This window comes from Oryx dammah, unplaced genomic scaffold (genome assembly GCF_014754425.2).
Source record: "Oryx dammah isolate SB20612 unplaced genomic scaffold, SCBI_Odam_1.1 HiC_scaffold_25, whole genome shotgun sequence".
NCBI classification, from domain to species: Eukaryota; Metazoa; Chordata; class Mammalia; order Artiodactyla; family Bovidae; genus Oryx; species Oryx dammah.
In genome coordinates, this window is record NW_024070209.1 from 11,627,579 (window position 1) to 11,643,000 (window position 15,422).

Sequence of the window (15,422 nt, forward strand, 5' to 3'; positions counted from 1 at the left end):
AGGGATTGATTAGCTGGAGGCAGGTGCAAGGTGGAGTGAAGTGTCAAGATTAATTTATGTGTTTCTAGTTTGGGTAACTGCTTGGCTGGTGTTTGTTTCAGTTGAGATGGTGAGTATAAGAGGGACGTGTAGGTTTGAGAAGAAAAGCTAATGGTTTAGCTTTTGAGGTGCACAGTTTGAGATGTATTTGAGGAAGAGTGGTGGTTGAATATTCAGGCTTGTGGGATTTGACAGATATGCCTTGTTACTGATTTGGAAACCAAAGATGTTTAATTAACAGTGAAAGCTAAAGTATTGATAGATACCTCTTAGGGAGTTTGAAGAATGAGAAGAGGTGAAGTCTGAGCAGATATTGAGGGCCAGAAGGAAGAAGAATTATTAAAGGCTGAGAAGGGGACTATAATAGAAACTCTGGGAGAAGATATTTCAGAAAGAAGAGATGGTTAGCAGTGGCACATGCAAAGAAGGAATCAAGCAAATGATGAATGGAAGAATGAATATTTGATTTGACAGTTAGTAGGCTTTTATTGACCTTAGTTAGCAAGAGTAGGTTCTTTGTGGTGATGTGATAAGAAACAGGTATGCTGGGTTGAAGAGCAAATCTAATTTGAGGAAACGTAGGCAATGAGTATGGACCGCTCTTTAAAGAATCTTAACTGTGAAAGGAGAAAGAAGGAAAGAGAAAGGATACCAGTTAAAGTTAAAGTTACTGGAAAAGAGATTTTAATAATAGTACTTCTTAAAAAAAAAAGAGAGAGCCCAGTTGTTTTATTAAGAGGTGGCATGTTTTGTTAACAAAAAGAAGTCAGTAGAGTGAAACATGAAAACTATAGACATTTAAAAATGTATTGATGGGGTAGAGGAGAAAGGAGATTTTTAGAACATAGTATTAAAGTAAGGTAGATTATCTATTTTGTTGAGATCAGTTCAGTTGAGTTCCTCAGTTGTGTCTGACTCTTTGCGACCCCATGGACTGCAGCGTGCCAGGCTTCCCTGTCCATCACCAACTCCCAGAACTTGCTCAAACTCATGTCCATCAAATTGGTGATGCTGTCTCACTATTTCGTCCTCTGTTGTCCCCTTCTCCTCCTGCCTTCAATCCTTTCCAGCATCAGGGTCTTTTCCAATGAGTATCAGTTCTTTGCATCAGGTGGCCAAAGTATTGGAGCTTCAGCTTCAGCATCAGTCCTTCCAATGAATATTCAGGACTGATTTCCTTAGGATGGACTGGTTTGATTTCCTTGCAGTCCAGGGGACTCTCAAGAGTCTTCTCCAACACCCCAGTTCAAAAGCATCAATTCTTTAGCACTCAGCTTTCTTTATGGTCCAACTCTCATATCCATACACAACTACTGGAAAAACCAGAGCTTTGTCTGGATGGACCTTTGTTGGCAAAGTAATGTTTCTGCTCTTTAATAGCTTTTCTTCCAAGGAGCAAGTGTCTTTTAATTTCATGGCTGCAGTCACCATCTGCCCTGATTTTGGAGCCCAAGAAATAGTCTGTCACTTTTTCCATGGTTTCCCCATCTATTTGCCATGAAATGATGGGACCAGATGACATGATCTTCGTTTTTTGAATGTTGAGTTTTAAGCTAGCTTTTTTACTCTCTTCTTTCAATTAATTGAGATAGGAATGTACACATGTTAGGGTAGATGGAGACAGAGATAGCCTTGTATATTGGGATGCAGAAGATTAAGATGCATGCCTAATATGCCTGAATTTTCTGTATGAAATAGATGGCAAAATCATTTGTTGTGAGAGTAAATTGTGAAAGTGGAAGAATGAGTTGATAAAAGACATACCAAATGTTTGAATGGTGCTAACAGTTCATCTATTTGTATAATTAGCTCCATCAGTGTAAAGTTCTGTATATTACTGTAGTTGAGTCCTGAAGAACTGACAGCCAGTTCTAAATGTTGATAGATAGAGCTCAACAGAGAGGAGTGCCCTTCCTCTGTTGGGAGACTTATTTTGCTGAGGTTTATAGGTTTGTCTTTTTTATTTCTAGAATAATAACTTCTTTGTATCTTTTATCAATATTGGGAAATCTTCAGCTATTTCTCTGGATATTAATATTACCTGTTTGTTATTTCTTACTAGAGCTCCCATTAAACCCATCCTATTCTCCATGTTCTTAAGCTTTCTTTAATGTTTTCTGCTATAGGTTGAGTGTTGTGTCTCCCATCAAAATTCATATGTTAAAATTCTAACTCTAAGGTGATGGTATTAAGAGGATTAATGTAGTACCTTTAGGGGTGATTATGTTAAGAAAGTGGAGGCTTCATGGACAGGATTAGTTTTTTGAGCCATTATAAAGAGGCCACAGAGAGGTTGCTTGCCCTTTCAGCTCTGTGAGGATACAAGTTGGCTGCCCAGAAGAGAGAGCCCTTACCTGACCATGCTAACACCCTGATCTCAGACTTCCACCTTCCAGAACTGTGAGAGAAGAAATTTTGTTTGTTTATAAGTTACCCAGTCTGTGATATTTTGTATAGCCACCCAGCAGACTAAGACATTTTACATTTTTTGTCTTTGTGCTACATTTTGTGTAGGTTTTACATATACTTCCTAGTTAAAGATTATCCCTTCCCACTTATTAAATTTTTATTTTTATTTATTTATTTATTTATTTTAAAAATTTATTTATTTTTTATTTTACTTTACAATTCTGTATTGGTTTTGCCATACATTGAGTAATTATTATAACTTTCATTCCAAAAGTTCTGTCTTTTTCAGTGTGTCTGTTTTTGTTTTGGTAGTTCCCTCATATATATTTAAATGTATTACATGTTTATTTTTAACTTATACATATTTATTTTCAAGTCTTTGCAAGTCTAATTCTGTTATTTTTGTTGATTCTTATTTATCATGCTTTGTTTCTTTGTGTGTTTCATGGTTTTTGATACTTGAGTTCAGCTCAAAGGAATGTTACTTGGGACACTAATTAGAACTGTGACTGAAGATGTATTCCTCTAGAGAAGTTTTTCCTTTTCTTCAGTCAGTTTTCTGGGGATACTGACAACCAGACTGGGACTACTTTTAAAATAAATTCTCAGCTTGAGATATCTTATACCACACAGGTAATGGTATGAACATGGGCCCTCCCTTTGGGTGAGAAGGGCCAGTTTGTGTCTTCGAATTATCCCAGGAGTCCATCCCCCACTTCCCTAGCCAAAGCAAGTAAGTTTCCTTTCAACCTTCTTTTATGGGGAAGAATTTTTCTGCATCTTTAACTAAAGGAGTAGCCCTTGGTTATCTTGGCTTTATTCATTTGGAGGCCTCTTACTGGACTCTCTATCTCTAATGGGCCCTAGGTTTTGTCTCTTGTTCTCTAGATAGCTATAAAATAGAAGCATTACGTTATAAGGGATTGGTGGAATCTGGATTCTTGTTCCAGTTTTGTTTTAACCTCTGGAAATCTTATTTTCTTTTTTTGCTTAGTCATGCACTAGAAAAGATTTAGAATCTTAATACAGCAGTTTTAGAAGTTTGGTAGTAGGGACATTTTTCATGGTATGTTCAGTCTTGCATATTGTTCCTGGAATTTTATCCTGTTTTGCCTACTTAGTCTCCATCATTTTTTAGGATGGAAACTATTCTGATACCTTTTATCCATCTTCCTTTCAGGGTCTTCATTGCTTAATGAGTCTTAAATTGTGGTCAGTTTTGGCCATGGTGTGCAAAATTGAACCAGGAATTGAATGTTATTTTGCCAAGTCAGGTTCTTTTCTCAGAAAATCAGAAAAGTGTGTGTGTGTGTGTGTGTGTATGTGTGTGTATGACTACACTCATACATATAGCACACACACTATGTAATATACCTATATGTGTATATGATGTGTACCTATGTAGGTATAATAAATATTTACAAATGACATACACATTTACAAATGATGTCAGATTTATTAATGTGGGCCTAACAAAATTCAACCAACCAATTTTCCCAGAATCACTAAATCATGGAATTTTTCAAATTTTCAAATTTTTCTGGGAAACTTGGTTGGTTGAATTTTGTTAGGCCCAGATTAAATCTACATGCATAAGGAGACCAGGACTATTCACTGAAGTGTTTCTAATACCCACCCTGCATTGGTTTTCTTTTCTGTATGAATATCTTATGATCTTTGTCATTGAAACCATAATGATAATTTTAAGTGTGGAGAAACTGAATCATTTCTTCAATTAATAAGCAGTCTTTTAAAATATTTTCAGAGCTCTTCAGAGTAATTATTTAAATAGTTAAATCTTTTGTAAAGGATCTTGAAGAGTTTTACTGTTGCTGCTGCTGCTAAGTCGCTTCAGTTGTGTCCGACTCTGTGCGACCCCATAGACAGCAGCCCACCGGGCTCCTCCGTCCCTGCGATTCTCTAGGCAAGAACACTGGAGTGGGTTGCCATTTCCTTCTCCAATGCATGAAAGTGAAAAGTCAAAGTAAAGTCGCTCAGTCGTGTCTGACTCTTAGCGATCCCTTGGATTGCAGCCCACCAGGCTCCTCCGTCCATAGGATTTTCCAGGCAAGAGTACTGGAGTGGGGTGCCATTGCCTTCTCTGGAAGAGTTTTACTAATATACCCTAAATCCAGATGATTGTGGTAGTGGTAGACAGTAAGTGAGTCAGTAGTTTTATTTAGTTCCAACTTTGCATGTTTAAGTGGTAAATTTGACACTTCGAATTCCATGCAGTGAAACTGGAGCTTATCTACTGATTGGTATAACCAGGTCATAGTTGGAGAATTTGTTTCATTTGACAGCAGTATATAAAATCTAACTTTTAGCTGCCAGATTTTATGACCACCACTGAAGACTACAATGGGATAAATCTTATTACACTTAATACACATTGATACAGAGGTCAAGATGAAGGCACTAACATATCCTGTAGTGCCTTTATGTCTTCAGTTACTTGGGCTGATTACTTGTTCTAATAGTGTGACATTATCCTGGTAGTAGTTAGAGCATTCTTTGTATCCTTACTTTGGAGTTTCCTTGCTTTCGTTTCAAGGCTATATATTGTTTAACTGCTTGTTTAACTTATGTGCAGAGTATACTAGGTGAGATGAAGCACAAACTAGAATCAAGATTGCCAGGAGAAATATCAATAACCTCAGATATGCAGATGACACCACCCTTATGGCAGAAAGTAAAGAAGAACTAAAGAGCCTCTTGATGTAAGTGAAAGTGGAGAGTGAAAAAGTTGGTTTAAAACTCAACATTCAAAAAATGAAGGCCATGGCATCTGTTCCCTCACTTCATGGCAAATAGATGGGGAAACAATGGAAATAGTTACAGACTTTATTTTCTTGGACTCTAAAATCACTGCAGGTGGCGATTACAGCCATGAAATTAAAAGACGCTTGCTCCTTGGAAGAGAAGATATGACCAACCTAGACAGCATATTAAAAAGCAAAGACATTACTTTGCCAAGAAAGATCCATCCAGACAAAGCTATGGTTTTTCCAGTAGTTGTGTATGGATGTGAGAGTTGGACCATAAAGAAAGCTGATTGCTGAAGAATTGATGCTTTTGAGCTGTGGTGTTGGAGACTCTTAAGAGTCCCCTGGACTGCAGGGAGATCAAACCAGTCAATCCTAAAGGAAATATTCATTGGAAGGACTGATGCTGAAGTTGAAGCTCCAGTACTTTGGCCACCTGATGTGAAGAAGTAACTCACTGGAAAAGACCTTGATGCTGGGAAGGATTGAAGGCAGGAGGAGAAGGGGACAACAGAGGATGAGATGGTTGGATGGCATCACCAACTCAATGGACATGAGTTTGAGCAAGTCTGGGAGTTGGTGATGGACAGGGAAGCCTGGCGTGCTGCAGTCCTGGAGTTGCAAAGAGTTGGACATGACTGAGGAACGGAACTGAACTGCTTTCATTAGTTTATTTCCTAACAGTCTGTTGTTGATTTGACTGATGTTTCGTGACAAGGTCCCTTTCTCCATTTTCCTGTGCTGTTTAACCAATACCAGGTTTTTAGTAGGCTCTATGGCTAAGTGCCATTTGAAAGTTCTCCGCTCTGTTTTTATCCCTTTGAAAATAGCTTTCATGGAAGTGGATTTCCTTCCTGCCTTGCGGGAGAGTTCCATCACAACTTCTTTTGGTTGCATGGGCTCTCTTGGTGAAGCCAGTTGTATACCGTGGTATCTGTAAGAGTGGGAAAAGAATTTGAATGTATTTGATCTCCTGTGGCTGTACAAAAACATTTGACTGTGGTCTTCAACTTAGACCATATCCTTCCCCTGTCATTGATGATAATATACAGTGATCTTCTTTCACCTTTTGCAATCAGGGCATTCAAATTACCTTAGTAAGGTCTGAATTAAATTGATAGGCAAACTGAAGTAAGGAAGGGAAGCAACTTTAAACTCCTCTTGACCTCCTGCAGTTTCTCTTGCAACATCATGCTCAGATCTGTTTTTCCATTTTATTTTTAACTTTTGGAATAAACAAGAAATACTAATGATGCTTTTATGGAGCTTAATGAGAAGAAAATGTTTCATGACTAAAACCATGACAGAAGTTAAAAAACATATATATGAAAAAGAAAAGAACAAACCAAACTCTGAATTTTTTTCTCGGATTAATCAAAAACAAAAGCAAAATGTTTAGTCCTTTGTGTCTTGAAGTTCTCTTTGGTTCTGAAAACATCTCAACAGATAAACTTTGTTTGATATGGTACTCTTTTGTATCTATCTTTGAGGCAATCAGAAACCTACATCTTAATTTCCTACCCTTCCTTCTCTTTCTCTGTTTTTAGCATATATGGAGGGTCTCTTCTATGCCAGTCTCTGGAGATAAAATGGGTAAGACACGGTCTCAGCCGACAAGGAGATTTACCTTTTGGTATGGGGAAGTTGACAAGTGAATGGGTAATCAGAATATAATTAAACAAGTTCTGAAATGGCATTAATAACAAAAGAGAAACACATAACAGAGTCTTTGTTTAGAGAATGTTTCCCAGTAAAAAAAAGTGCAAGCTGAGATTTGAAGAGTGAATTGGGAGTTAACTCTTAACTAAAAGAAAATGGGGACGAGCAGTCTAGGTCCTGGAAACAGGATTCCTTAGCCATATTTACACTTTGGCTGCTGGTTGTTTTCTTTGATTTGCCTGCTACCTTTGAAGAATGAACAGTGGTAAGCATTTAGGATACTTTCCTTTGCAAGTAGCAGACTTAAGACAAAGTAGAAATAGGAAGTTTTCCTTAAAATAGAACATTTCTTATCACACATAACATGAAGGCTGGAGATAGGACTATTCTAGGTTCATCATTAAGGACCCAGTTGTTTTCTTTCCTCTTTGGAATTATCAAGTTATTAGCAGTATCTCCTCTCATCTCAGGATGGTTGCTGCATCCCAAAGTATTATACAGAACAATTTTCAAAGTAGAAAAAGCAGTTTCTTTTCCTGGATCCTTCAGGAAAGAAGCCTTTTTTTGGATCCTTACTCCCAAACTTCCTTTTACTTCATCAGTGAGTTGAGTTGTGTCATCTGTTAATTGGTTACTGACTAGGGGAATTAAATTATTGTACTGGTCTAAATTATTAATAGTTTTACCTCCTGCAGTGGGCTTCCCAGGTGGCTCAGTGGGTAAAGAATCTGCCTGTCATGCTGGAGATGCAGGGGACACTGGTTTGATCCCTGGGTTGGGAAGGTCCCTTGGAGGAGAGCATGGCAACCCACTCCAGTATTCTTGGCTGAAGAATCCCAGGACAGAGGGGCCTGGTGGGCTACAGTCCGTAGGGTTGCAAAAGAATTGGACATAATTGAAGTGACTAAGCATGTGTGCACGCACCTCTTGGAGTAGGATAGAAAGGTGAAATACCAGAACAAATTGGGACTCTTCCAATAGGAAGAAGAATGGAATAGCTGTTGTGTAGGCACAGCTAATAGACAACTGACTCATCTTAAAGTAGAAGTGTGTATGTGTGTCTTTCTAAAAACCAAGCTTCATATTGCATTGTCAGGCTTCATATTGCGTTAGTTTTTCATTTTTTTAGGGGGGAGGAATTGAGCCCAGGTGTATCAGTAACAGGCAATGTAATTTTGATTAAGGCGTTTAACTTTTCTTGATTTCAGTTTCCTCCATTGCACAATAAAGGCTTTGTATTCCATTTCCAAGACCTCTTTCAGCTCTAATGTTTTAGGGGTCCATGTGACTTTCTTGCTGTCCTTTGCTGTAAAAGGAGACAGACTGATGTACTACAGAGAATACTCTCTAGGAGTGTGGACTTGGCAAGTTACTTCATCTTCTTGGATTTTAGGTTCTTCAGAATAGAATAATGTCTAATTTATAAGGTGCCTAGGATTTACATGAGATAACATATACTCATTACATTGTATTTATTTTTAGCTTTTGACAAATGAGTGGGAGTTGATACAGGCTTTCACAAAGGATATAATCCTTTTATGATTCAGTACTTGGGAATAAATATTTTTGTTGAATAGAATTCCTGAAGTGTTTTATTTATAAGTTTAAAAAAATCTCTGTAATTTAGGTGCAATGTTTAGAAGTATGTATCAGATATGGACATTAGGATGAAACATTTTAGTTTTTACAGAAGCCTGTGGTTTATTTGGGATTTTTTGGAAGTGACTGTGCAAGGCAGTATTTATGAAGTTGAATGAAAATTTAGGCTATACAAAGTTGCTAGTTTCCAAGCATATCTTCTTGTTTAACTTTCACTAGGTACCAGAATATTTGTTGGATCATCACAAATAATTAAACCCGTGGTGCAGTTTATTTTGTAGTCTTGTTTAACTATGACACACCTAAGGCCCACATGTCAAAAGCATAGAACTTTGTTTTTAAGATTCTACTTTCTATTAGAAATGGTCATTTAAACATTAGACTACTTCATATACAATATCATTTAATAACAAGTTATAAGACTTTGGCTAGCAAGTATTATAGAATATAGTTTTAGATTTTTAAGCAGTCCTTTGCTTGGTCACATCAAATTTTAAAGAATGTTAGAAATGGCCCATCACTAGATGGCAGTCTTTCTCCAGTTTTAATTCATTTATTGCAGGGAAGGGAAATACTCTTTGTTCAAGTTCAATGTTGACTACCAGTATTAGGTGAATTTCAGGAGATCTGTGGCCTTTCCAGAATTTAAGGCTTGTTATTTTTGTTTTTAGCATTTTATATCTGATGGCTGGTTAGCACTAAGTCTGAGATATATGTGAAATGCTGATGTAAGTTGAACTGTTAGGTACTGACTATAATTATAATTGCCTTTTCCTATGTTAGGCAATTTGAAACAAACTTTTAGGTTTTTAACCCTTTGATAACCAGATGAAAACTATGGCTATTTCCCTAAAAACTTATATATATGTGCTTCTTCTTATACACACAAAATCCACATAAAATATGGAAATTGTGGTTTTCCAGTTGTATACTCATGGAACACATGTTAATTAAACACAGTCCAAAACTCCTGTTTTAAGTGTAGGTTTTACATTTTATTCTAACTTTTTAAGTTCTCAAGATATTCAGGATATCCACTATATAAGCCTTTCATATTATTCAACATTATTATAATTAAGAGAATATTAGATTCATAAACGGAGAAGGCAATGGCACCCCACTCCAGTACTCTTGTCTAGAAAATCCCATGGACAGAGGAGCCTGGTGGGCTGCAGTCCATGGGGTCGCTGAAAGTTGGACACGACTCAGTGACTTCACTTTCAGTTTTCACTTTCATGCATTGGAGAAGGAAATGGCAACCCACTCCAGTGTTCTTGCCTGGAGAATCCCAGGGACGGCGGAGCCTGGTGGGCTGCTGTCTGTGGGGTCGCACAGAGTCGGACACGACTGAAGCGACTTAGCAGCAGCAGCAGCAGCATCATAAAGGCCCTAAAATAGGAGAAACAGGTGGGGCCCTAGTGATAAGGATGTAGAAAATACATTAACTCTTTACATTGTTCTGAAAAATGTTTGATGTTTATGTTATTATGATTGGACTTGAAAGTGGAATTGAATTGTAGAAATTTAGAGCTAGGCTGATGCTAAAAAGGATTTATAATTGATTGCTTCCTATTTCCTAAATGAGAAAGCTGAGTGTCCTAGAGATTAACTCCTAGTTAATCACATGGCTAAACACCAAGGCCACACAGTCAAGGCAGCTAAAATCCACTTTACGTTTCTTTCATTTTTACTTTTTTAAATAGAAATTTCAGGGAGCTAGGGAGGCACTATTAACATAAATTATGAACTTCTTACTTTGAGATTTTCTTCTCCTTGAGGTTGTCTTTTGCATATTAATGTAGCTCTTTGGAGGGAGAACAATAGAAAGTTTTACATTGTATAAGGAAGTATACTTACTACTTAAAAGTATTGTTGGGTCAAGATATAACTGAATTTGAAACCAAGAGGCTTGTCTCAATATTGAGTAATAATCTTCTTACGCCATTTAGATGGTTGGATTTTTGGTGGTTATTTCTCTTCTTCAAATGGCCAGGAACACTGGTGCCTTTACATGGAAATCTTTCTTTTTCTTTCCTCTGGAGGGGGAACAGTTAGGCTTGTTTGAGGTTAGTTACAGATAGCTCCGTTAAGCATTTTAATTGTTTTAATTGTCAAAGCAGGGGTTGTTCATAATTTGTTTGAAGATCTCTTCCTTTTATTTATTCATAAATAAATAAATGTTCAGAATTTTTACTGTAATCCAAACTTGTATATGTATTATCTTCTATGATTACTGCTGAGTTTTGGGCAGTGGAACTGACTTGCTGAATCAGGATGGTAATCTGGTACCTACAGATGATGTGCTGTGTGTGCTCAGTCGCTTCAGTTGTGTCTGACTCTTTGTGACTCTAAGGACCATAGCCTGCCAGGCTCCTCTGTCTGTGGGATTCTCCAGGCATGAATATTGGAGTGGATCGCCATGCCCTCTTTCAGGGGATCTTCTCAGCCCAGGGATTGAACTTGCATTTCTTGCATTGGCAGGAGGGTTCTCTACCACTAGTGCTACCTGGGAAGCCCAAATGATTATAGAACCGGAAAATGTTGGTAATGAGCAAAAGTATATTTGTTGAATAAATGTCAGAAATCTAAGAGTTCTTAGAGATAATGTTCTTCCTAGGTGGCACTAGTGGTGAAGAATCTGTTTCTGGGTCAATGAGATCCCCTGGAGAAGGAAATGGCAATCCACTTCAGTGTTCTTGCCTGGGAAATCCCATGGGTGGAGAAGCCTCTTGGGCTACAGTCCATGGGGTTGCAAAGAGTTGGACAGGACTGAGGACTAAACAACAACAGTCATTCATTTAGTCAGTGAATGTTTGCCTACTACCTATTACCTATCTGGCGTTGTTTTAGAGATAGAGGTGAATATGGCAGACGAAGTTGTTGCCCTGGAGCTTACAATCTAATTGGGATGGGTTAGGGGGAAGATAACAAACTGGATGATGAGAAGGAGAAAATTGTTTGACGATATAGGGAATGAGTGTTATTAGCATATGAACAGCAAAAAGAAAGTGCTTGAGGCAGGAAGAGACTAAAAAAAAATCCTCTGTAGCAGGAGCATAGGGGATGGAGGAAGGCAAGGCTAGAGATGTGACTTAGGGAGAAACAACGTTAGAGAAATAATCAGAGGCTAGATTATGTGGAATGTTATAGGCCACGATAAGGATTTATGACTTTTATTCCTTTTGTAAAGAGAAGGAATTGGAGAGTCCGACTCTTGCGATTCCATGGACTGTAGCCTGCCAGGCTCCTCTCTCCATGGGATTCTCCAGGTTAGAATACCGGAGTGGGTTGCCATTCCCTTCTCCAGAGGGTCTCCCTGACCCAGGAATCGAATCTAGGTCTCTTGCATCGCAGGCACATTCTTTACCCACTGAGCTATGAAGGAAGCCCCTTGACTAACACAAACTTGAGGGTAACATCTGAACTACTGCTTCATAAAGGCCATTTTTACTTCTCTCTGGAGTATCTCCTTTGGGACAAGAAGTAGCAGTAGTGAGAGGTGCCGAATGGAGAGTTTTAGGAGGCTATTGCTTTGGTCCAGTGAGCCAGTGATGGAAATTTAGACTAGGGTTTTTATTGGAAATGGTGCGATGGTGGTTAATTTTAAGATATGCTTTGGAGGTTAAGTTGTTAGGACTTACTAGCGGATTGGATGAGGTGTTTGATGGAAAGAGGTGCATTGGGAGTGATTCCTGGATTTGGATATTTGACTTGGGCAACTGGATATGCCATTAGCTGTGATGGGTAGCTGAGTGGTAGGGCGCTTTTGGGAGGATCAGGTTTGGGATTGGGGGTAGTTTGGTGATAGATGATTTTTTTCTATGTTAAAATTCAGGATGATTTTTAAAAATCCAATTGGAGTTGTTAAATAGTAGCTAGGCATTTGAGCCTAGTGCTCAGGGAAGTGCTCAGAATTGAAGGTATAGATTAGGAAGTCTAGCACTATAGTAGATGGTATGTATTATAAAGACATGGGATTAGCTGTCATTTCTTGGTGAGAGAGCACAGGTAGGTAAGAGAAGAGCTCTTTGGAATATTTAGAAAAAGAATAGAGAAGGAAGCATCCAGGAAGGAGATTAAGAAGGCATGTCAGTAAAATGATGAAAACCACTTAGTGTGGCATCATTGAAGTCTAGAGAAAAGAGTGTTTCCAGAAGGAAGATATATTAAACCATAGCAAATGCTACCATTAGGTGCAGTAAGATGAATGCTAACTATTGGGAGGTGAGGAGGTAGAAAGAAATTTTGCTGGGAAGAGGAGCAGCGACATAAGATGGTGGCTGGAGGGAAATGAGTAGGTAAAGATGGATTTCATAAAGTCATGTTTATATATTCAGAGAATGATTTAGTAGAGTGGACGAGATTTATAACTCAGGGTAGGAATGAAAGGGCAGAATTGCAGGAGTAAAGTTCTTAGAGACAACAAGAATGACTATAGATAAACACTTGATTTTTATTGTTACAAGAGGGTGGACAGTATAGGAATTTTAAATGTAAGCAGGTTGGTTGAAAGGAGATGAAATAATACATATATATATTTCTGTGAAATACAACTGAAAGTGACAGAGAGGGTGGACATTTGAGGAGTGGAGAAAGTAAGGTTTTCATACATTTTAGAGACTACAACGTGATTTTTTTTGGTGGTGGTATTGGGTGGGATAATTTTAATATTATTATCTAGTGATGTTTGGCTGCCCAGTTTAAATTTGTCAGATATAGCTGAACTGAGTTTAGCAGCAGCTGTGTGATTTCTCTCTAGCAATGTCAGCTTCTTGAGTATAATCTTGGAGTAAATGTATAGTTGGGTTTTTCCAAATTAAGTTTTTCTAGATTAGCTTAACTGAGAAAGAAAGGTACCGAGGAATTATAATTCAGTCCTTTTATGATGAGAATTCTATGATGATTACTGTCAAACACTTATTCAATAAATAAGGAAGTAAAATTTTAGATTTTCCTAAAAAAAATTCATCAAGCATTGGGGCAACATTAATACAATTGAATTACTCTGTGGTTTATGTAACTTAAACATCTGATTTCCAAATAAATTTGCTTGTGGGTTTGTAATTTTGTTTCTCTTTCTTAGGTATAAATCTGTGTGTAATCTTCATGGCATTTTTTTTTGTAAAAGGTCTGTCTACGATGGTGAGGAACATGGACGATTCATGGAGAAGCTTGAAACTCGCATCCGCAATCATGACCGAGAAATTGAGAAAATGTGCAACTTTCATTATCAGGGCTTTGTGGACTCTATAACAGAACTGCTGAAAGTGAGAGGAGAAGCCCAGAAACTCAAAGTAAGGAGACTCTTTCTCTCTGTCTTGGGGTTTTGGTGAACATTAAAAGAGTAGGGACTGCATTACCTTTACATATTTGTGGTAAAGATTTTTGAATAGTAAGAAAGGGATTTGTACTGAAACATAGATAATTGGGATTACAGCTTTTAGCTGAAAAGGATACTCTTTTAAGTTAAAATTTATTGAGGATAACTACATGTGAATGAAAGCTAGTAATAAGAATCAGTTTCTTCCAGATAGAAACTTAATTGATCCTTCAAGTCATCTGTCTACTTCCTTGCTAGATAAAACCCATCACCATTGAATGACAGAATTGCAAGCCATGGCTGCAGAAGTCTTTGTGGCATGGCAATCTGAGGCAGAGGAAAAAAAAAATTGTTATAGTTGTGGAAGGTCTTCTACCAAAGTATGGAAGTTCTTTCTTGATAGGACTAATTCAAGTTCAGGAGAGAGGGTAGCTGTATTGGTTTTGTCCCTGGCATAGCAAATTTCCTTATCTTGGGTAACTGACTTTGCTACAGAAATACCACTGTGTTTGATTATGGGATGCTGTCTTAGTGCCTTTTGGGGGGTGTTATGAAATAAACAATATTGGCTCTATAAAATCACCCAAATTCTGAAGTCCAAATCACAGTGGGTCTACAAGGTTTCAAATAGGAATTTATGGACGTGTATAACAACTATTCAGTCATCATAAGAAATATTATGTTACAAAGAAAATTAAATCTCTCTTTTTACCCTTCTCAGTGGCTTTCTTCACTCTACCATTCAAAAATAGCAAATCTTCTTATTTGTTGTTAATGTTCTTTAATGCTTAACTATTATAATTGAAATTAAATTAATTTCCCAGTCAGCTTACCAAATTTAATTTCGGGTGAATTAAAAAGTTAAATGTAAAAAATAAAACCATAAAGAAACAAGTAGAAAAAATAAGTGAATATTTATGTGATTTTGGAGAGTGAGGAATGTATTTCTAAACACAATTCCTAAGCTAGAGGGAAAATGTTGATACATACAATGATAGTACAGTGGAAGAACTTTCTACATACAAGTTAAAAATATAAAGGTAAATAATAAAATATTTACAAATACATATGACAAATGATTGATATCCTAACAGAAAAGATCTTTATAAATTAATAGGAAAAATATGAACACTAATAGAAAACAGAAATGTTTGTTAATGTACAGTTTACATACAAAGAAATAGAAGGGAATTCTACATGTTAGAAATAATTAAATACAAATTTAAACAATAAGTGCCACCTAATAAAATAACAAAAATGAAACAAATGTTAATTAAAGTTGGAGATGATACTTATCAACTGGAGAATGCCTGGTTGGAATGGAGACTGTTACAACTTTTAAGGGGAGCAGTTTTATATATCAGTACTGAAAACTTCTCATGGATCACTGCCTTGTCATGATGAAGGGGCTTGTATAACTCAGTGCAGCTATGAGCCTTGCTGTGCAGGACCACCCAAGATGGACAAGTCATAGTAGAGAGTTCTGACAAAATGTAGTCCTCTGGAGGAGAGAATGGCAAACCACTTCGGTACTCCTGCTATGAGAACCCCATGAACTGTATAAAGAGGTAAAAAGATATGAAACCAAAAGATGAGCGCCCCAGGTCGGAAGGTGTCCAATATGCTACTGG

At 37.4% G+C, this 15,422-nt stretch overlaps 1 protein-coding gene across 1 annotated transcript in view; it reads left to right on the forward strand.

The window, feature by feature from the left end:
- EXOC6B (exocyst complex component 6B) overlaps positions 1-15,422 on the forward strand; it is a 697,089-nt gene that overhangs the window by 76,120 nt on the left and 605,547 nt on the right. The window contains exon 2 of the mRNA XM_040223938.1: positions 13,600-13,765. Coding sequence (XP_040079872.1) covers positions 13,600-13,765 — 166 coding nt within the window. The remainder of the gene's footprint in view (positions 1-13,599; positions 13,766-15,422) is intronic.